The sequence below is a fragment of the Myodes glareolus genome, chromosome 27 (genome assembly GCF_982192425.1).
Source record: "Myodes glareolus chromosome 27, mMyoGla1.1, whole genome shotgun sequence".
Taxonomy (NCBI): domain Eukaryota; kingdom Metazoa; phylum Chordata; class Mammalia; order Rodentia; family Cricetidae; genus Myodes; species Myodes glareolus.
In genome coordinates this window covers 7,903,602-7,927,948 of record NC_142052.1, presented here as the reverse complement: position 1 = coordinate 7,927,948, position 24,347 = coordinate 7,903,602, and the positions used below count along the sequence as shown (strand labels likewise).

Sequence of the window (24,347 nt, the reverse complement as noted above, 5' to 3'; positions counted from 1 at the left end):
AACTAGGTCCATCTATATTCTCGGCGTCTAACTAGGGCCTAGTACATATACAGTAGGTAGTCAATAAATATTTGACCAGAGTCAATTAAATCTTTGAAATTTTGAAATAGGATAATATGTATTCTTCCATTGACCTAAAAACCTAGAAGTAAGTGCACGTCCATTTATGGTTTTGTTTGAACCCAATTTCATTGCGAATTACAAACCCAAAGAAAACATCTCTTTTTGCTTGTATGTGGTTGGTATGTCTTATCCAAAATACTCAAGGCCAGAATTATTTTAAATTTCATATTCTTGGGGAAATTTTAAAATACTTATAGATTCATAATGAAATATCTTGATGATAGAACCCAAATCCAAATATGAAATCTATTTGTGCTTCATATGTACATTAAACTCATTTCGTGAGGCAATGTTTTAATTAATGTTCTTGTGCTTGAGCTGTGACCTGTTACACATACTTAGGAGTATAATTTATGGTCCTGTATCAGACTTCAAGTTACAGATATTGTAGCACTTCATATTTTCAAACTAAAATTTCTCAACTTATAAAATTTCTCAAATATTCCCTTATTTTGTGCCTGCTAGCTGCAGCCTTTCTGTGGAAGTAGGCAAATTGAGAGAGCACGTGGTAAGTAGACAGTTAATGAGATTAAAGCCATGAGTTTCCCTGTTCACGCCTTTTGCTGTGCTGGGTGTGAAGAATATAGCTTATTTGTAAATACGATTGTCATGGCTCTGTGTAACCCTGCACAAGATAGTCATGGAATGTGTAGAGAGCACATCAAGTCCTAGATACACAAAATAGCACACACATGCGCACACACGCACACATACACACACTCTACCTGCCGAGCAATCATACCTGTATGTGCCATTACCTTTAAAAAGTCACATGCTGGTTCCCCTGAGATGTTCTTTTCCTCGGAGCACTTTCCCAAATGGTAATTAAGCTTCCAGTGGTCTATAACGTTTCTTTGAGGAGTCGGTGTCAAACTCCCTTCACACTTAAAAAATGTCAGTAATTTTTAAAGATACATGGCAAACTTTCTTTGACTTAATTATTCTCTCTGATTGGGCAAAAAATAAAAAGCGTGCGTTTTTAGAGCAATTCCTGTACCTCCGTTATTAGTGATAACGATCAGTATCTTTTGCCTCCTAGTGATGGCACTTTTACTTCAAAGAGAATTGTACACAACATCAAAGGAACCAGACATTGATATATAACCACAATTAAAAAATGGCTCTCTGGTATCAACTCTGAAAAGAAATTATTGTCTTAGGAATTCCTAGTGCCTTGTGGCAGATCACCCGAAGGCTCGAAGTTAACTTTGAGCCTTCTAGTGACTGCTGTTATCATCACAGAAATTGACACCTAAGCAGATGAACTTAAAAAAAAAATTCAGAATAGTCTGTGTTTCAAGAAAACAATTCATCCTTTGCCCACATGGTGAAAGTACCAGGAAGCTGGACTTTAAAGGGAACTGCTCTCATGAGTAGAGAGAAAAGTCAGAAATGTTGAAATAGTACCAAAGGGGGCTGTGGCTTCAAAGAGGTTGGCCAGAGAGATTCTGCCATTCTCATGGCTAACTGGAAGAATGTTGAAAAGAGTAAAGTGGGCAGAACTCTCAATGGCAGATTTCTGGCTTGAGAACCTAGATACAAATATAAGGGGACATTTATTTCATGCAGACTTTGTGGATGTTTGAGAGACACGTGACCAAAACTACTCAACAAGTAATCCGTGTCGGAGTTAGATCTCATTGAAATGGTAGTTCAAGTCATGAACACAGGAAAGCTGGCATAGAAATGGGGAGGAGGAATCGGGGAGTGAGGGTAGTTATTAGATTTGAAGTGTATCCAGAAGCAAAATGAGAATATAAAGGTAGTTAAGCATTAACAGGAAGATAATAGTAAAGATTTCAGTAAAGGTCAACTAAAATAAGCTCCCACGTTGGTTTGTCCAATTTAGGAACCCATAAAAGATCTTATTGAAAAACATCTATATAATTATTACTGTTTTTAAAAGTCATTTTTGTTCATATAACTTTTGTCTCTTCAGGGATTCGGTGAAGGGCTCTTTCTAGCCCAGTCCTCCCTGATTTGAAGGACAGGCCAAAGATCCCACTTGGAAATGAGGGACGACTAACAGCAACATTGGCTTCACCCAATGACATCTCCAGGACATACAGAAGCCAGATTCATGAAGATGCTGACGAGACTCCAAATTCTTATGTTAACTTTGTTCTCAAAGGGATTTTTACCCTCTTTCGGGGATCACAACTTTATGAGGAGGGAAATTAAAATAGAAGGTGACCTTGTCTTGGGTGGCTTATTTCCGATTAATGAAAAGGGCACTGGAACTGAAGAGTGTGGGCGAATCAATGAAGACCGCGGTATCCAACGCCTGGAAGCCATGTTGTTTGCTATTGATGAAATCAACAAAGACGATTACTTGCTACCAGGAGTGAAGCTGGGTGTTCACATTTTGGATACGTGTTCCAGGGACACCTACGCTCTAGAGCAATCGTTGGAGTTTGTCCGGGCATCTTTGACTAAAGTGGATGAAGCTGAGTACATGTGTCCTGACGGATCATACGCTATTCAAGAAAACATGCCGCTGGTCATTGCAGGGGTCATCGGTGGCTCGTACAGCAGTGTTTCCATACAGGTAAGACCGACCAGTGCTACTGCAAACAGCTGTGCCTCTTTTCTTTTATGCGGCAGGAGAACAGCTTTAGATGGTGCTAATAATTTCATCAATGGATGGTATTAGCAATTTAATTTTTAGTTTCTATGGGTATTTAATGATATGTTTTAATAGAGAACATTCAACCACTGAAGTATATTTGATAGCTACAACAACAAAATAAACTGCCCCCCAAGTTTAGTGGCTTAACACAACTATTTATTAATCTACAATCTGAAGATCAGCTGAAGTGGGTGAGTAGAGACTCAGCTATGGGCGACTCTTCCCAAGTTGTCTCCTTTCTTCTCCCTGTAATCAGTGGTCTAGCTTCAGAATGACTTTAGGGTGATGCCCAAGATGTGGCAGATGCAAATACATCTTAGGTTCCTTCCAAACTTCTCTGCTCTATCATATCTGTTACTATCCCATCAGCAGACACAATTCACAGGGCTCAAAGGAATAAAAATGCCCTGCCCACAGTACAAATCATGCAAAGTTACATAACATGGTACTTATAAGTTGAATTATATTTGGACCTATTCATGCTATCAATCACGAGACGGTATGGTATCTCTGAACTCTATTTTTCACACAATTTTTTGTTCTTTTGTCCAGAAATTGCAAATACAAAGATTTCTCAGAGAAAGTATATTCAGAGAAGCCAAATAATGACCAGAAATTAGGGAGAGAAAATTTAGCACACAACATCAATTAGATAAAAAGCTGATAACTGCTCTTATAACTTCATTAGAGAAAGAACACATGCCTCAGATGATTGCGGTGCTCACTCACAAAGCCACAGAATCTTAGAGCTGAAAGGGCCAAGAAGTCATCGAGCTCAATTTCCTCATTTTCCCAATTCCCCAAAAGACTGGCTGCACAAAAACTCCCATCTGTAGGTGGAATGAGACCTAGACCTTCGGTTGATCTTTTGTGCTTTTTCAGCTACCCCATATGAGTTCTATATGCTACTTGAAGTTCAACATTTTTTTCTGGTGAGACACTAATGTCATAGTAATCAAAGATCATGATTCTAAGAGGCACCATACTCTACCTCCTACTAAATTCTATAATCAAAGCATTAGAGAAAGAGATATGACATGTTCTTTATATGTCACAATTCTGTTTAAAGAGAGTCTATTTGAATTGGCATAGCCTTACTTTTATATTCCAGATTTGTGGCACTTAAAATTCCATGTATAATTCTGTGCTGGTCTAAATGAGCTATTTCAGATTTCTTCCCTTCTCCAGAGCACATAGTCATATTATGAGTAATTTGGATAATTGGTTTTTCATAAACATCCTTTAACTTTATTAGAAGGGTAGAAAATATTGCACATCTCAGAGCAGATCATGTAAATTTTGCCATCACTTTTCTCCTCGAGTCCAAAAGTGGTCCAAATTTCTATTTGGAGAGGATAAATTTTAAGGGCTACATCTGACACACTTCGATAACAATTTCACCAGCCAAGTGTCAAACGTTTTCCAAGTACACTCGATAAAGGATTGCATATATGCCGTTTGGGACATATGTTTTGCCCTGCAGTAAATTTTAATTCTGCATGTATCCATAATCATTTCTTGTAACAATTTATCAAGCTACCTTACAAATGTTTGTCCCATTTGACCTTGTTCTTTTGATACTGTGCACTCTTCAGAAGAAGTCAGGCTAGTTTAAGGGGAAGAAAAGATAAATGTACATTAGCAAAAATTCCCATATATGCTGTCAAGAGAAGCCGTGTCTTCCTTGTCGAAATGCCCGATTTGCTACTGTGTTCACTGGCTGTGAGCTCGGGAACACTGTGGGATAATGAGAAGGTGTTCACGGTGTACACAAGGTAAGAAATAAAGATGGTTGATATGATGGAAATTGTACGGAAACAGGTAATCAGCCACATATAAAACAATGTGAACGAACACAGCATCTTTACAGGCTTGTCCGTGTGCAAGGAGACAAAGATTTCACTAAAGAACAAGGGATGAGCTAGAGAGGAAAGGACGGGACACGGGTTCTGTTCTTTGTAGGAATTTAAAGCACTTCTGGACATTACTAAGAAAACATCTCGGGGCTTGTGAGATGGCTAGGTGGTTAAGAGCACTGATTGCTCCTCCAGAGGAGCTGGGTTCAATTCCCAGCACCCACATGGCAGCTCGCAGCTGTCTGTAACTCCAGTTCCAGAGAATCTGACATCATTATACCAATGTACATGAAATAAGGTTAAACAAAGTTTTTTTAAAAAAACAAAACAAAACATCTCTGGAAATATAATTTCCCTAAGTATCTTTCATGTGTATCAATCTCTGCTTCCATGACTACTGTGGTCATCCATCCTGGTGACTTTGGTGACAGCAGCAAGCTGGTAGGACTGCCCTAAATCTTTAAATACGTAGACTTCCTGAGTCGACACCAAAGCTTGAACTGAAAGAGAATGAAATTAAGTAGAAATAAATGAGCACAAATCCATCACACGGGTTTCAATGCCTACCATCTAATTTTAGCATCCAGGCACAGATCAGAGTCCAGAGTTTCATGTTGATAAACAAGCGATTGAGAAAGGATCTTAGAGAGGGACACTCTGCATTTCCCTTCTGTGATTCCCTCGGCTGTTTAGACTTTGTAATGTTCCTGTCTTGGTGACTTCTGCATTGGTGTGACAGAGGGATCTGCCAGGGATGCCATGTAAGAGAAAAGACGCATTTTAGCTCACAGTTTCAGAGGGTCTTCGTGTGTCTTCGCGGGGAATTGACAGCAATTTTATGCCTCTGGGAACATGTGATGCAGGCTTCCCATTATGGTAGAACAGGAAGCAGAATAAGTTAAACCAGACCACGGGGTAGGCAGGCATGTCCATAGGGGTGACTTCTGCCAGCTAAGCTCCACCCCCTGAAGGTCCACAGCTTCTTTAACATCACCACCTGGGGTATAAGCTGTTAAACTCCACCCTGTGGTGGATAGTTCCAATTTAAACCTTAACCAGTCCTCCATTTAACCTGGATAACTTTATGGTCCAAATTGCTTCTATGAGGGTTTCCTCTCCAGCTTCATCTTCTCATTAAAGGAGATTCTCCCGCAGGCAGCAAAGGAGGCACCTCCCGCAATGTTAGCGACTGTTAGGCAGTGTCAGTGAAAAGTATTTGGGATGCAGAATTCTTAATGACTTGCTGGGTTAAGCTCTATCACCATCACTGAAGACCTATATAATTATTCTCCCAATGTGCTCATTAAGGACACAGAGTGGTGGTCCCTTTCTAAACCAGCCAAATTGATTCCTTAATTCAGTCATCAATGAACGCAGGCATCCAAATACTTCTACATGAGTAAATATACTTGGGGGATCTATCCATGTCCTCCAGTGAGCAGGTTTATTTTCAAAGCATTGGGAAGACTGTCCTGGTGCTCTCTATAAGCCTCCAAGACTCTCACTTCAGGGAATAATAGTGTTTCAAGAAAAGATTTAGATCTATTGCCTTCAGCTAGGCAATTGTCTTTATGGTACCTACTTAGAAGTAGTGTTTATGTTTGTGACTTTTCAAATAAGCTACAATTAGCTTCTGAGATGCCCAGTCAAAATGTTCTTTCATAAGATGTTTCTAAACAGTTAGAAGACACACTGTTTTCTTGTGGAGCGTCTTCTACTTGTCACACGGCAGGTGAACAATGACCTGATTACTGCTTTGCCCCTTAGTGCTAAAGTAACTGCCCAAAACGTGAGATTTGGGTTTAAAAGCTTCTAAAAGTTGAGCTCTTAGAGAGTGTTAAAGTTTGCCATGAAAGAATGTGTGTATCTGCTATCAGTAGGCAATACAATATGAAGAGGTCAAAAATAATGATAACCAGAAAAAGAATGGAATGGAACAAGAGAAAGATTTTAGTTCTATTTAAACAGATAAGCTGTTTTACCGTCCCCTTGGTAAGATGCTTTCTTATATCCTAGTGGGTAATATCTACAGACTTCCAGAAACAAAACACTGCCCTCATTTTATATCTAAATGCTAACGTCCTTTGGCTACCTATGTGTCTTACCAAAGCCTAACCCCTTATCCTCAGCTCAAATTCTATCCTCATTAAGAAATCGTTACTAGGCTCCTTCTAATTCCTTCAGTTCTAGTTCATTAAATGATTTGTTCATCTACATTTCTATTAAGGAATCGCATGTCCTTCTCTGTATGTTGCCAGCACCTGAAATAAGCTCTCTGCAAGGCAGGGAGGAAATGTTTCCAACAAATTCCAAGAATTACCATATGATAAACTGTTACACCTCCAAAACATAGAAAGTCCCAAAATGAGTATTGGATTGTGGTCACAACCATTACCCTCTTCGCTAGATCATAGTAAGAACTGAGACTTTTTCCTGAAGTGGAGAACTGAGTGTCATATACAAGACAGATGAGGAGAGGGATGAGTGCCCTCCTCTCTCCTGTCACCACAGCAGCCACAAGATGCCTTCATCTGAGAGCTTCCTGCAGGCTAACACGCCACTGGTTCTCAGACAGACAAGTCCAAGACTACACCCACCTGGATGTCTGGAACCACAGCAGAGAAGTTGAGAGCCCCATCCTGGCTTTCATTTGGCTCTGCGTGGTCTCTCCACAGAAAGATTATATACAGAGATAGGCCTGGTGGTACAGACCTGTAATTTTGGAGGCAGGGGAAGGAGAATTGAAAGTTCAAGTGCAGACTGAATTACAGAACGACAGTCGTGGCTAGGCTGAGCAAATCAGGAAGGGTCTATAGGAAAACGGAAAATAAGTAAACAGGCTGCAGATATAGTTCCATAGTAGAGGTGTGGCCTAGCATGCATCAGGCCCAAGGTACAATCAATATATATCTTCAGAAGACCTCTTAAATGCCAGACACCCTAATACTGTATATTTGACACACGGGGAAAGAGCACGATTCTGTTTTTGTGGGAGACAAAGGCCAGCGCTAAAATTTGCTTGTTAACTTATTAGCTGAAAAACTAAAATGGTAGCTGCATTTAGTGAGCTTAATGTTGCAACTATGCTGATGGCAGGAAACAGTTAAGTGTTCAGTATGTCGCTCTAGAAAATATTCAACACAGTGATTGAAATTCTGAGTGCAACCTGCCTAAGAGCTTTTAACCTCTGACATCTAAGCTGGAGATGCTAGTACTTGGCTCACGGGGCTCATTTTTCAAACTATTCATTTTTGTTGTGTTTTGTTTCTTTCACCAACTCTAGCCCGGTCAAGAGGAATAGTTTTAAGAGGAACCTAGATACCAAAATAATGGAGGAGGGTCATCTGCCTATGTGTTACTTTCATTGCTTAATAAAGAAACTGCCTTAGCCCTTTGATAGGACAGAAAATTAGGTAGGCAGAGTAAACAACAGAATTCTGGGAGGAAGAAGGCAGTGAGGCAGTCTCCATGACTCTCCTCTCTGAGACAGACACAGGTTAGGATCTTTCCAGGTAAGCCACCACCTCGTGGTGCTATACAGATTACTAAATATGGGTTAAAGCAAGATGTGAGAATTAACCAATAAGAGGCTGAAACTAATGGGCCAGGTAGTGTTTAAAAGAATACAGTTTCCGTGTAATTATTTCGGGTAAAGCTAGCTGGGTGGCGGGAACACAGCCCGCCACTCCTTTCCCAACACCAAAAGATGGCACCAAGCTGAAATTCCGATAAGTTTGCGACACCCCACCCCTTGTGTCCAAAGGTAATAGTGTATCCATCATTACCTCTCTCGGTCTGATCTAAGTTCCAGAAACATCCTACTCAAAAGTTGTCTCAGATAGAGCCACTGTATTTCCTTCTCAGCATTCCCATTCTAGAGCCACCTAGTTTTAAGACCGTCTATTGCTCTTGCTCGGCTTTACAAAAGAAGGGGCAATGGTGTTCAAGGGTTTTATCACAGGGAGGGAGGCACCAGCAATAATAATTAATGGTGCTTTTGCTATCATTGCTTTATTGTAGAAATTTCTCTCCAGAGGTAATTACCTAAGATACACTATATTTCCTTTTTCTCTGAGGTTAATTTGTTCCTTAATTAATTTCCCCTTCTGTTCTATATTTATTAGGAAACTAGTGAGATACAAGAGGCTGCCGCCAAGACCACTATGCATAGGGTGTAAATTCCTAGAAAAAGAATACCCTTTGGCTGTGAGCCATCTTTATTTATACTGCAGATCTCAGTCCATGATGGACATCATGGGATAGAAAGCAAAGAGCAGAGACATTCCTAAAGTATTAGCAAATGCTTTCTGACTACAGATTACTAAGTAAGCTGGTTGAAATAGGACTCCTGACACATTTAGCTAAACCTAAGAAATTACTGTTTCAATGATACAAAGTTTCCTTTCCGAATTACCATTTTCTATGCCCCCTTTCGATGAATCAATATATACAAGTTTCAGTATGTTAATATGGACAAAGTCAACCCTTAGCAGTTCATCATGATGAAAGTCCACTGAATTAATAATAGTTGAAGTGCTTTTTCCTAATCCTTTCGAAAATGCAGGTGAGAACTAAGAGTGTTTTTCCAATTAGTGACTTGGGGGACTTAAGCACAATGTTCCCCAAACACCTGCAGTTAAACTCTGAGCAAACTCTGGTACTCCAGGCTGTGTATCAGTGGGACTTCAAACACTAAAATTATAATGTCGCTATTTTTGACAACACCACCTGGCATATTATGGAAATCCCTCTGTTACTAGTGACAAAGTCTTAATTCTTGCCAGCTCTTTGACTTCATATCCAAGGTTGGGAAATGTAGCACGGGAGAAAATACAATAGCAGCAATACTTTCAAAAATGATGCTCTAAATATAGATCTGCATTGTTTTTTCTGCCACATGGTCAGGAGGGTAAAACATCTTGAGATATTTGTCACCAATTACTACCGTTGAACAGGCCAGGTGTGCATCCCAGGGTGACATTTGGGTATGTCACCTAGTACCCAGTGATTTTCTCTGTGGAATTCAAACTGGGCTACTAAACTTTCTCAAGGTAGAAAACATGAGAGAGCACATACGATATACAGCTTGTGGAATTTGTCTATAAAAGGCAAGGTTTGATTGGCATTTAATGGACAGATGAAATAATTATACACTGCTTTTGTTCACAAAGTAGATTTTAAATATATCATCTGTATCAAATTTGAAAAAAACCTAACAATTAAGGTCAGCAGACGCTTCAACTCTTGGAGTGGGCAATTTAACACTCTTGAGCGATCTGCTCTGTAGTACAGAAAGTCTTGTCTGATCTCTTCTGAGCTGCTCTCAGGAAGTTATTTTGACTTTTACTTTAAAACTTTCAGCCTTCCCACAGTTTCCAACAACTATCGTAGCTTAAAACCCGCATCCTTCCAGGATGGTGACCAACCAATGACACAAACAAACAAAAAAGAATAGGTTTCTGAATGATTACTATCAACCAATTGAAATAAGTTTGAGGAGAGCTAATTTCTCTTTCCAAAACCTTAATCTGAATACGTCCATTAAGCTGTTCAGAGTTTCAGGGAACTACATGCTTTCAGGCCATCGAGAATTCAGTCTACATCAGAACAAGTGTTCTTGACCTACTGACTTTCATGTTGGAATCTATCCACTGTCATATTTTTAAAGCTTATATCACTCCTATACATATTTTTTTTAATTTTTAGATCCTAAATAATATAGATCAAAATATCCATAATTACCTATAAAACCTTTGGCTGTCCACTTACTATCCCCATGTCTTTACCATCGCCTGATCCTTTGAGGCACATGCTCTCTGGTGGCCAACCTGATAATAATAAAGCTACAGGCACCCTCCCCATTGTTTGAGTTCTCTCTTCTACCCAAAGGCCTGGTCCCTGCTATCACTTTCTGGAAAAAAAAGGAAAACCTCTGCTTATGCTTCAAGTTCACCCTTAAACAGTATGACCTGCATTATCTCACCTGAGTTGCTCTTTGGTCTGTGCCTTACGTTTGCATTTCAGAATGTGATCCTTTTATTTTTCTTTACCTACAAGTGAGGCAGTGAGAACATCGGTGTAATTTTGGTTTGTTTGTTTTTAGAAAAATCTACATTTAGGAAAATTCCTTGAATAGACATCATCTTTGCCACCTATAAAAATTTTTATTTTTTTACCTTAGGCAAGTCAGTAAATAAATATTTCCCATATATTGTTATATAATCCATATGTAACTTCATAAATCTAGAATTACTCTTATTCCCTTTTTATAAATGATGAAACTGATGCCTAAAGAATTAAATGATGTTGCCTAAATTCACGGAGCTACTGAGAGATGTAGCTGGGATTAAAATGCTGGTCTAGTCCTGGGTACTGAACCACACTACACAGTTCACTCCTTTTGTGTCCGACAGCTTTGCTCAAGCAATACAACTAAAAAAGAAATCCCCAATAGCATAGTTCTGTTCCCTCTAAATGATACCGTGTGTATCCATCTTTCCTGAGTTAGTGCAGGACCTCAAAAGTGACCCAACCCACTTACACAATCATCGGGGCATCATCGTCAGTCCCCCAGAGTTTTGACGTCCGGTTAGCAACCAGAATCGCTAAGAATGTCTTTTTATTAATGATTATCTTTGCCAGATCATTGCTGTACAGGTAACTGCGGGGACTTCAGAAAAACATAGCTCAGGTTAACTTGTGACTCTGTTAAATTTTCAAGAGACATTCCCCCAAATCAATACCTAAGACACAGAAGGATGTTTGTGACATGTCTTTTGGTGTTTGGCACCCTGAGAGGGAGTGCGTTTGTAAGCGTATCTGCTCAACGTAACTGTTGGATAAGTTACCGCAGGTACTCTTACTGCTGTTTGGAACCCAAACCAGTTCAGTTTCGTGGATTCTCCTGAAAAATAACTCATGGAGAAAGGGGGGGGGGGTCCATCAAAGAAACAGATTCAGTGCTTTTTTGGGTAAAATGATGTTTTATTATGTATCAACCTGCTAAGTCTGAGTGGGAAATATTCCTGAGATAGTTCTGTGACAACAGAAGAAGACAGAGCCTTCAGTGTGGAGCGGCATTGTCTCAGCAAAAACACTGACCGTTTCTCACTGACTGTCTGTCTTCGGAAACAAAAAGATTCAAGGAAAATTTCTTGCTCCAAATATCTTTTCAGTCTGATCAATAAGCCATGAGAATGGGAGAACAGAGGAGCTTCGCAACTCATCAATCCCTTGCTTTCAAATGAGTAGAGCAAAAGCATGTGAGGATCCAGATTTCAGCCCACAGATGCTAAGTGTTAGGGACCATCTTTTAGGGTCTTTTCCTTGAGATTTCCATGGACCACCACTGGGGCTATGTCAAGATGGAACATGGCAAAGAAATTGACTCATATGTGTTCGAAGCTCCTGAAAGGCAAGCACGTGTGACTTTTACATATTCCACTGAGCAAACAAGAATTCATTATACTTATCACATTATATGATTTTCTAAATTAAAATCGACCCTAGTCTTTTTATAATTTTTTATGAAAAAAAATGTCTCCAGACGTGCTACAGATCATGTGGCCAGAAGAGAAATAATGGCGAATCCATTTTTGCAGTAACAGTTTGATTGGCACCCTTCATGGGCAGCTAACTCGTGTGATGTGAGCAGCTTGGATTCCTCGGGCTGTTTCTCAGCTACCAACCACCTCCAGTCCCAGTTTAACATACAAGCCAATCTGATCTTCTGTACAGCTCATAGTTGAATTGTATGTGTCTGAAAAGGAGGAGCCCTGGGGTTTCTTGACCTCCCAACTTCTAGCACGTTTTACCTGGCCCCTGGGCTCTGAACGGGCAGATGGTTCAAAGTGCTGCCCTCAGTGGTTCTAGCCCGGTCTTACCTATTATCATTTAATTAAAAGAACTAAATAAAATGTTCAGCTCTGCGTGTGTTAGAGAACAATTAAAGGTGTAGGCTTATTCTTAGAAAACAGCCCCAAAGAGATATGGACTATTAAGAGCACAGAACAAAAGGCAAACCTACTGTTATTCTTGTTAGTACTCCAGATTCCTGAGAGCACAGCAATTCTTTCTTTGTCGAATGTATACAGTTCAGCCCTGCACATAGCCTCTTTCTTGGAAGTGCTTGGTGCCTCTTTCCATCTGGAATATTGGTAGCTTAGCATCGGTCCACATAAAAACCAGTTGCTGCTTGCCTTTAATATATCAACACAGATTCAGAAGCCAGTGCTATGAACGTTCTGAAGATAATTCCCATGGAAGAAAATCACATTAGCAAGTGCTTATTTATACTAGATTCTGAAAGTGCATGGCCTTTGGTTTTTTCCTTGTTTTTTGTTTGTTTTGTTTTGTTCTGTTCCAAAATGGCATTATGTCAAGCAGAAGGCCTAAAGGAGGCCTAAAGCTCATGTGTGGTGTATCAGGGAGAATCTGAGCAGAAGGAATGACCACAAGACTTGACATGGGTACCACAGGTGCCCCAAAATATTTCCAATTGACGTTCTCTTTTTACGTAGCATGAAAAGAATGGCAGACACCCTGGAGTATTTCCCAGAGCTCATGTTCTTTTGTTCTTCATGATCAGAGTATCACCAAAATAAAGGCTGCCACCTAGAATTTAAACAAAAGAGCCTCTGACATTGACAATTGTCAAGAGATACGATTTCCAAATAAACAAAAGCTTGTATTTTTTTTGAATCAAAAATAAACGTCAATGTATTTGTGACTTATTAGTCTGCAATGAAAACATACTTCACTTCCTAGTTCTGGATAAATTCAAGGTCCCCCAAAATGCATGTTCCAAAGTAACTTTGGATTTAAAACTAATATGAGTCAACTGGATAGGCCAAAGAATATGAGCATTTGTCACCGCGAGACCTAACAACCTGAGTTTGATCCTCAAGATCTACACAGTAAAAGGGGAGAACAAACCCCTGCCAGTTGCCCTCTGACCTCCATGCTCACGCTGTGGCATTAGTGCACACACACACACACACACACACACACACACACACACACGCTATAAATAAGTGTAAAACAACAATATATTCTGCACATGGAAAGCGTTCTGATATGAACCAGTGTTTGGCTAGTAGTATCACCCCACAATTAGAATTGGTTATGGGAAAAACAACATTTCATATATTCCCAAAGCAGGAATAATAAATGAACAATTGATGAGAGTGTTAGAAATCTGTACACAATGCATTTGTAACCAGAGAAACCTCACCTTGCCTGAAGACCTTAGGATCAACTCATCTGTTGACCCTTGTCTAAGACATATGTTTATTTGAGGGCAATTTAAGTATGTATGATTTGATTAATCCAACTTCATGATAAGGCCCTTAATATGTTTTATAGTCTTTAGGGAACTTATGTAGTGATAAACCCAGCTAATACAGAACTGACTTTCTTTTGCCTGTTCATAAAGACATAATTTGGAGAAATTGGTTTTAATGATACGAAAATTGTGGCTGCAGATTACTAAAGGTCCAAATAAATACCTTATGCATCACTTTATTTTGATAAAAAACAAACTGAATACAATTAATGAAGAATTTACCCTGTGCATCAGATTGTTTATTGGGAGTAGTGATGTGATGGTAGCTTTGCACTGTTCTCTGGATCTAGACTTTGGCTCCTCCTACCTCTGTCTTAGAAAAGCTATGATAGGGCAGAAAATTACCCCTTCAATCTCAGTTCATTCAGGTAACAAACATCCTGGAGCACCCTGAGGTCTGAGAGGCATTGAGGATATACCATCATGGATTAAAATGCACATTTCCTGCCCTAAAGTTATAGTAAATAGCACAGAATTTACCACATTTCATTTGTGATATTTATAGGTTGAAGATCTCATCCTCCAAGCAGAAAGTTCCCAGGAGATTCTAGAAAAAATCATTTTTATCACTGTAGTTGGTCAGTCCACAAACAGTTGTTAAGAGGTCACGATGAAGTATAGCCAGATAAATTTCAAAGGATTTTGCTTACAAGAAATGATTGTTCATGCTCCTCAAATAAAGGGGTTTAGTACCTGAGAAAGACAAACAGACAAACACAGTATCTTTCATCACTTCAGCACTGAACTGAGAACTATTGCCAACGAGTTTGGGGTACAGAACGAGCCAAGTAGACTGGGATCATACAGTGAGAGGCCTCGGATTTCCAGGATCAAATATAGCTTCTAACATATGCTTTAGCACATTGTGCCTCAATGTTTTCAATATATGCAATGGGATAATGGCCTTTTCTACTTTTTAAAGTTATAATGAGGATTAAGAGATCCTATACCATAAGGGCCAGCATGGCACAAAAACCTTAAAGGTGCAGTGGGGACAGTAGCCAACAGCTCTCTAATTGAACTTAAGACCCAATGAACCAAAGAGAAACCTAGCCAGAGTAAGTGAAGTCATGGATCTCGGAGGAGAACCTACAACCACTGCTTTCCTAAACGAGCATAATCTCTAACTATATTCCAAACGTTAGTCCTTATACACACGGATAAGTGTATTCCTTACTCATCATCAAAGAACTCTTTGCAACAGACCATTACAAAAAGAAAAAAAAAACACAATTCAAAATGCAGATTCATTTTGTTCCAAAGGATACATCTATATTCCACTCCCACAACTAAGGCTTAGGGTCGTTTGTGGAAGAAGGGGCAAAAAGAATGTAAAAGCCAGAGAACCAAGGAGTTTGCTATGAGATTATAGCTCCTAGTAATATCAGAAACTACATCCATAAGACCTCAGACCCCAACAGGACTGGCCAAAAATGAACGGAAGAAAGAGAAGAATAAATGATGCAGAGTGCATAGGAGAAAGCCTACAGTGCCTCAACCCTACTCAAAGAACTACAGGCAACTGAGGAGAGCTGAGAATGGGGACATACGACTTCTCTGGGGACGAGCGCACCTATTAGTTAACCAGACACTTAAGCAACATTAGTCAGATTGAGCAGGTTATAATTAGGGTTGCACATACATATATGCATACAGTAAAAACTGATGAAAAAGAGTTCATGAATTTGAAAGAAAGCAAAGAAGGGCATATGAAAGGGTTTCGGGGAGGAAAGGGAAGAGAGAGATGCTGTAATTATAATCTCAAAAATGAAAAAGAAAAAGATAATACATCTCCAGTAGGACAAAAGCTGGGACAAAATTTCAGGAATATAAACCTTAATACTGATCTTAAGACTGTTCCAACAATAGTGTTTGAGAACAGAAACTTCGTGACCAGGGGGACTAGCATGGCTCTCTGCCTACTTCTGGTGAACTCAGAACTGAATGCCAAGCAAGCGAAGCATTCATTAGTCCATCTTTGACACTTCAGCCTACCGTGTTGAACACTTGTGGACTGCAACCTCCAACTTTCATTTTGTAGTTTTATTTTTCCCTATTTTCATACAGAGAAAGTTGAACTCTTTTCATGAAAGTTTAAACCCAGAAACTTAGATCTCAGCTGATGTAATACTCCTTGTTTGTAGAAAAGGAGCCTTATCCTCTGCAGAGAGCAGGCTCCGCCTTGGCTTTTCTCTCTGTTGACTGAGTACATTTTCAAAGTCACTTACCCTTATGAATGTCAGTCTCTTCACTTAAAGATAGAAGTTTAGATCACCTGCATAATTCCTTCATGCTTAAAAAATTCGATGATCTTAAAGATTATTTTTATTTTTCCAACAGCATTCATGAAAAATTTAATCCTACCTAGCTACAATATGCATATTTTTTGCAAGCAGCTCTCAAGGTAGACATGGTGCTACCTACTCAGAATCCCATTACTCATCAGGCTGAGTCTGAAGAATAATGCATTCAAAGGTAGCCCAGTGACATACCAAGTTGGAGGTCAATTTGATATGTACAGTGAGACCTTGTACAAAAATAATATATGCTTTGAATATCTTTTAAATTTCTGCCTTGTGTATATCTAATTTGTTATCCAACTTCTATCTCTTTTCCTTTTTCACAAGATGCCAGGTAATGGCATTAACGCTTCATTGAAGTCATGATCCTCTATGGTTCTTCATGATCTTCCAGACTACAATTCTTCTTCAAATGGTCCAGCCGATGCTGAAAGGGAAATGTACTCCTCGTCCTGAGCCCATCCTGACTCCTAATGATTGCTTCATTCATTTCTAAGTGTCGGTGCCATATTTATTCAGACACTGAGAGCTAGAAAATTACCAAAACCATGCCTAAAATTTTATCTCTATTCTTCTTTTATGTTTTCTGAATTTGCCTTTTTCCTCTTCTACCACACTTTAGTCCTTCCACTATTGATTTATGAAAATAATTTCATAATTCAATCTTTTCCAGAATGCATTGATAGCAGCAAACTGAATATGATTTTATGAGCTTTTCTTACATTCTGGAGAGATTTGGTGTGAGATAAATTATCCATATTATCTTTATTTACATTACCATTTCCATGTTAGAATGCATCTTATTGAGAAGTAAGTGGGGGAATAATATTGTCATCCACCTTTAAAGACAGGATCTCTCTACGAAGCTCATGCAAGCCTCATGCTCCCATTCTCTTGCCTTAGCCCACCCAGGTTCTGTGCTTTTAGACATCCATCACCATAATCAGACACTGCCTGTTATACATACAAAATCAACTTCTTCAGCCATTAGCTCCATTTCTACCTACTGTGTCTTCTCTTGAGAGACAAGTCGGAATAAAACAAAAGCAATAACAAACTCTGCTTCCATTTTCATATTCTGTTTTGTACTGTCTGCACTTCTCATGAGTTCACACTCAGTTTCACGTTGAGCACAGATTCTCCCAACTCATCGATTCCCCTTATTCCTTAGCCTAAATCCTCTTGTGTATCCATCAACCAGTGGGATTTGGGAATTATCTTCTCTTTCTTATGGAGACTATACTGTATAAATTATTTTTAAATCCTTCTTTCTCTCTTAAATTATATTGATTAAATAATTTCTACTTATACAAAAGACAAATCTTCTTTTAAAATGCTTTGATCTAAAACATATAACTAGATCTTGGTTATCCTCCTTCCTCTCCTACTAATAATAACGTAACAGGGTAGCTTTCTTCCAAACTTCACACTATTTCCCCATCTTTAGAAAGTGCTTCCTTTATCATTCAAAATGATGTCCAGTGTAGGAGTTTTCTTCACTTCTTCATGCTTTCTCTCAGAAACCATCTGGCAGTTAGCAAGTCAAGAATGTTCTGCGGGCCCAGTTTTTTTTCAACAAATGAGACAGAGAACTTAGCTGACAACACACCAGACATCTCTCGACCCCAAATTTTAAATTTTACATTAAAAAAAAGAAGCTGAGAGGCCTGTGGAGAGAATCAGTGACTGGGTCACTCACTGCATAAGCACAGAGGCTGAAAGGGAAGCCCAAGAATCCACATGAAGTCAGATGTGGTAACACACATCTGTGACCCTACCTGTCTTATGACAGGAGAAGTGCTAGAGACAAAAGAACCCCCAGATGCCTGTGTTTATGGAAAGGTAGAAGTGAGCATCATCCCCCGAGGTTTCCCTTCACATATGTGCTGTGGCAGGTATGCCTTGCATTCACACATGACCATGCACAAACAAGGAACACGCCTACTGATATCAGGTAGGTAGTGGATGGTATACACCAAGCACTACTGCTGTTCCTCTATCTCGTGGTCTCTGTGGCTGAATATTTCCACACTTCAAGTCTCAAAATGATGGCCACACAGTAGAGGTATAGAGGAAGGTAGAAGAACACAGTCATGGTCCTGGAAGCCAAACACCTACTTTTGCATTTTGATTTTCTGCTATGCTCTAACTGTAAAACTATGGGAAGATTTCAAGATTTCATAGAATTCATTTTTGTATGTTGAAATGAAGATAATATTTCGATCAAAAGGCCTTTATAAATACCCAAAAAGAAAATACATGTGTGGATTTAGACAAACACACCTACACACAAGCACATGCACACACTCATTATAAATGGTCATAGATTTTATAAGTGGATCCATAGAATGCAAATACCAAATTTTGAATATTGTTTTCTAGAAATAAGATTAGATTGAGGAGGGAAAAAAGAAGAGTATAATAATGCTCCTTCTATGGTATCTACTTACAAATTCAGAATTATTACTTTTATAACTAAGGAAACTAATTTTAAATGAACAGTTTACCATAATAAAGAGTATTTCAATACTTTACCCTATTATTAATTTGTTGTAAGTGTGTTTATAATGTAAGTCTGAATAGCATTACTTCATATTATTGCTCCATGTTGCTCAATATAGACAACACAGTTAATATTGTACATACAAAAGTTCCATCCTTATATGTTACCTCCGAAAGTCTGCCTCGTTTTTCTAGAGTTAACTGTACCTCCCTTAAGCACACACGCAGGGGAGCATATACAGCCGCAGTAAAAGCAGTGGCAATAGTCAGTCTCTTATACTAGCTCACTGCTTTCTCAAGCAGGCTTCAGTTAACCCCGCATTTTCTCAGTACAGAGAAGGTTCATGTTGGAACTAACTCACTCTCTTGTGCACTTTTTCTTAACCATAAGTTGTTCTCAGACATTCTGCAGAGGCAGACATAACGCCATAAGGATCTAGCAGTCAAAAGACAAGAACGTTTTTATCTTGAACACTTCCTTACCCTTTTGGGAGAAGAAAATTTCAACAACTTAGGGACTATGGTTCCTCCCTTCCAGGAAATAATGCCTCTGGATATATTTTTGTTTAGTTTCTTTCATTTTATGTCTCCCTAGAGGACTCAAGTTCTAGTGACTCCAACTTGAAGATAATAAAAGTATTGCCTCAAGAAGAAATGTCCTTTCTTGTGCTACCCAGAAAATCTAGGTCTCTGCACAGAAAGGGTTTGATCGGCACAGTCGCCATAGTGGCACAAACGCCCAGAGGAAGTCAGGTGTTAGGAGTAATGACAGAACCAATTCAGGGCCACCTGCACTTAGCCTGAGTAACAAAAAACATTCCTGTGTTCTGATAGGTCAGCGTAGGCACGTCATCCCTGTGCTCTGATAGGTCAGTGTAGGCACGTCATCCCTGTGCTCTGATAGGTCAGCGTAGGCACGTCATCCCTGTGCTCTGACGGGTCAGTGTAGGCACGTCATCCCTGTGCTCTGACGGGTCAGTGTAGGCACGTCATCCCTGTGCTCTGATGGATCAGCGTAGGCACGTCATCCCTGTGCTCTGATAGGTCAGCGTAGGCACGTCATCCTGTCCTTAGCAGAGAAGAGCTACATTCCTCCAATAGAGGCAGCCTTTCGCCTCCACCTGAGGTTCTAATTTCTCCATTATTGGGTGTGTCACATCTCATATTTTCCAGCAGGAGTTAAGTGAGAGTTACTGAAATTGGGAATTGTTTTTGATAGCTCCGATTATATCTGTGTTATTCTTAATAGCAGGCCAGCTCTCCAATAACATGCTGTGTCGCTGTGTATAAACCTGCTTGTTGGTTTCCTTTGCCACATGAAATGGGTATTAATCAGAACTCAGAGGTCCACGGCTTCGTGTTGCTTCTGTTGTGCTCAGAGCAGCCCATCTCAAGCTGATCTCCCTGCATGTCATATGTAAACGCAAAACTTCACTTGCCAGAAGAAAATTTTCAAAGGACCTAAACTTATCCCAGGATAGAGTTTTCAGAAATACTCAACTTGTTCGCTTATTAAAGTTGACACAAAGAGTTATGTAACATAAAGTACACAAAGACAACCTTTCAGAATTCAGGAAGAATAAAAAAAAAAAACCTCTTGTTTCATTGTTTTGTTTTGTTTTGTTTGGGGGACAGGGTTTCTCTGTGCAGTCCTGGTTGTTCTGGAACTCACTCTGTAGACAAGGCCTCAACTCAGAGATCTGCCTGCCTCTGCCTGATCCCCTCTCCCCCCCCAATACACACACCAGAGTGCTGGGATTAAATGTGTATGCCACCCTGCATAACTTATTAGAAGATGCATATAATCTACTTTGGTCTATGCAATTATATAATTTTAAAATTATCTATGAAGTACTCCTTGACAAACTGGGATCACTTTCCTTTTTTTCTCCTACAATAAATAAAAATAGTGAAATGTTGATAGATAACTTATAAAAACTTTAATTTTTTTACTCAGCATAGGCTTTAACTATGTCAAAGTACGCAATCATTCTTAACAGGGCCATCAATACTTCTTCACTTGATTTTTAACCGAAAATATGATAGCATATTTGTATGCTTTTCTTTTAGAAATTTTAAGAAAAAACAAGACAAAGAAAAAGTTACTGTGGTTTCAGAAGTTTATCAAATTATATACCTAAAACTGGATGATCGGAATAGAATTTAAGTAGAATTGAATTTTTTTCCTTTGTCTTAACCCAGATAATAAATATCTAATTTGGAATGTCCATGTGGCACTCCGTTCCCAAATTAAACTCTTTCAGAGATTGCCATTTTTAGCAAAAGAGGGGGAAGTGAGAATTAAACACCGGGCTCTTTCTATAGAGCCACAGCCAATTTGTCTGAAAACTGAATTTGGTCACTTCACTGTAGTTCATTGTCTGGCTGAGCTATAGAAGGACCTCAGGAGCTTAAAACAAGCACGTTCAGAGCCTCTGAACGGGTTTCATTAGCCTAGAGTCTAGCGCCGAGCTGAAGAAGCCCAGTCATGATGACCTTGCATTTTTCACGTGCCCTCCCCAAAACATACGCTACCTGCTTCATACTGGCTCCCCAATACCTAAACACCGTACCCAGGAAAGCATCTGGTTAAGGTCTCTAGAAGTGACCTCCACATGAAAAGGAAGCTGTTCACAGACGTGAATGGTGTTGATATTTCTTATGCATAATCATTTGCCTGAGTTCTTTTTTAAAGGTGCTTTCCTTGTCTCTCTGCTCAGGTGGCAAACCTGCTGAGGCTCTTCCAGATCCCTCAGATAAGCTACGCCTCCACCAGCGCCAAACTCAGCGACAAGTCGCGCTATGATTACTTTGCCAGGACCGTGCCCCCTGACTTCTACCAGGCCAAAGCCATGGCCGAGATCTTGCGCTTCTTCAACTGGACCTACGTGTCCACTGTCGCCTCTGAGGGTGACTACGGGGAGACGGGGATTGAGGCCTTCGAGCAGGAAGCCCGGCTGCGCAACATCTGCATCGCCACTGCGGAGAAGGTGGGCCGCTCCAACATTCGCAAGTCCTACGACAGCGTGATCCGCGAGCTGCTGCAGAAGCCCAATGCGCGGGTCGTGGTCCTGTTCATGCGCAGTGACGACTCCCGAGAGCTGATCGCCGCAGCCAGCCGCGTGAATGCCTCCTTCACCTGGGTGGCCAGCGACGGCTGGGGCGCGCAGGAGAGCATCGTCAAGGGCAGTGAGCACGTGGCCTACGGAGCCATCACCCTGGAGCTGGCGTCCCATCCTGTTCGCCAGTTCGACCGCTACTTCCAGAGCCTCAACCCCTACAACAATCACCGCAACCCCTGGTTCCGAGACTTCTGGGAGCAGAAGTTCCAGTGCAGCCTCCAGAACAAGAGAAACCACAGACGGGTTTGCGACAAGCACCTGGCCATCGACAGCAGCAACTATGAGCAAGAATCCAAGATCATGTTTGTGGTGAACGCAGTCTATGCCATGGCGCATGCGCTGCACAAAATGCAGCGTACTCTCTGTCCCAACACCACCAAGCTCTGTGATGCAATGAAGATCCTGGACGGGAAGAAATTGTACAAGGATTATTTGCTGAAAATCAACTTCACGGGTAAGCAGTGACCCTTAAATTGTCTTCCGTGGTATAAACAGGTGGACTTAACCACAACCCAAATATCTCTGCTCCTAACCAGACACCCCTGCTTTAGAAGTTTAGAGCCACACAAAAGGGGGTTCATAATCTTAAACATCCCAAAATGCAACGATAGCCCTTTGATAGTCCTGTTCATTTTTTGTCGACTATCTTGGCTGCTATGCCACATGGAAGTGGAAGGCCCTTAGGCTGGGTTGATAGTCCCACTGCGGTCACCGCAGAGATGGGGCCACGCTACATTGACCCTCTTTCTTGTTAACTGCAGGGTATGGCATGTATGATAGGGGCATTTAATCTTCCATAGCGGAATTGGCAACTGTCTAAGGAATATGAATTCCAAGCTCTTCTTGTGGATAATTTGAGCAAAAGAATCTCATAACTGTCACCGTGTGTGAGAAAAAGTCACTTTTCCCAGAGCCTAATTAGGAACAGAATAGGAAAGACAACCAGACAGCCATGGTGACTCCCAAGCACCGTGGTCTATTTCTTCTGCAATACAAAAGCATTCCCCTGGGGTTTTAGAAGTTGTGGGTTCTCTCAAATTACATTATGAAATGCAGCTTTCTCTGCTATCCTGAATAGAAGCAAATTGAAGACTGATTGAAGTCATTCTGATCAGTAACTGTGCAGTGCCTCCAAAAATAATATTGCTGCCTTTAATCTACTTCTAAATAGGACATAAATATTTCTAAATACAGTTTCACATTATTAACATATTAAAAAAACACCATCTTTAGTGTTACGTTCTCATTGAGGTTTGACGGCTCTGAGGAATTAAAGCCAAATTATAAAATAGTAAGTAGCATTTATTTATAGTGATCAAGGGTGTTCATAAGCTTACAAGTCTCCCATGCCATTAAGCAATGCTTCTGGTCTGCATGAGCAATTTCAATTCATTGTCTGAGTATTGGAAGTTTATATGCTTAAGCCATATGTTCTGGAGCAAATAAAATCCCCACATTTCCTTTGCAGGTAGTCACCTAGACCTCACGTACTCTGTACATTGCTGACAGTGGTGGGGGAGGATCAAGGCCAGTGGCATCTATCCCATATTTCCTGTATACTTCATGGAAACCTTGAAACTAAGCACAAGCATGCCATGGTGCGGTTTTGCCTATTTTTTTGCTCTTCAATCTCCCCCAAGGACAAAAGGAAAGGAAGTAAGACCAGCATACTTTTCATCCTTGTGGTGGAGACAGACGCCTACCTTTAGAATGGTTACAGGAGGTACTAGAGATTATTTTTTGTCCTCATCTGCACACTGTGTCAATTCATATAGAAACAAACAACAGAAAGAAAAAAAACATGTTATTGACAAAGTACCATTTGCCAGGTGGTGGTGGCACAGGACTTTAATCTCATCAGGGGCAAAGAAAGGCAGATCTCTGTGAGTTCAAGGACAGCCTGGTCTACAAGAGTTCCAGGACAGTCAGTGTTGTTACACACAGAAACCCTGTCTCAAAAAACAGAGAGAGAGAGAGAGAGAGAGAGAGAGAGAGAGAGAGAGAGAACATACCATTCACCTCAGAATCTCTTATCAGTTTCTACTGACATCTCCAAAGAAATAAGAATAGATCCTAAAGCCAGTATCAAACAGTATCTTCCCTTCAAATATATATATGAACTCTCCATAAAGACATGATTCTTAAAGAGTTATCTAGGTACACAACCAACACCAGTAGACTACGTGTGAGATAAGCATTCCTCTTTATTCTCCACACATATTAATTACCTCTGTTAGTCTCTTTACCCCTCACTTTGAGACTATATGCAGCAGGTCCATTCATTAACCACCAAAACAAATGAAACTCAAATTTCAGAGGCCCTTTGCAAGGTAACCACACATTTTCCTTCTTCTGATTGCTTGGGTCATAAAAAGCTGAGGAATGCAAAGAAAGAAGGCCACACTTAGCCAAACAGAACAAATGCACCTTCGTTCTCTCTGTCTTACTCAATTACCGGCTTCGGTTTTGCAC

General features: G+C 40.1%; 1 protein-coding gene across 2 annotated transcripts in view; it reads left to right on the top strand.

The window, feature by feature from the left end:
* Nucleotides 1-24,347, top strand: part of Grm3 (glutamate metabotropic receptor 3) — a 214,850-nt gene that overhangs the window by 115,608 nt on the left and 74,895 nt on the right. For both annotated transcript variants that reach the window (XM_048433580.3, XM_085684182.2), the window contains exons 2-3: nucleotides 2,063-2,671; nucleotides 21,474-22,329. In XM_048433580.3, coding sequence (XP_048289537.1) covers nucleotides 2,171-2,671; nucleotides 21,474-22,329 — 1,357 coding nt within the window. In that variant the 5' untranslated portion in view covers nucleotides 2,063-2,170. The remainder of the gene's footprint in view (nucleotides 1-2,062; nucleotides 2,672-21,473; nucleotides 22,330-24,347) is intronic.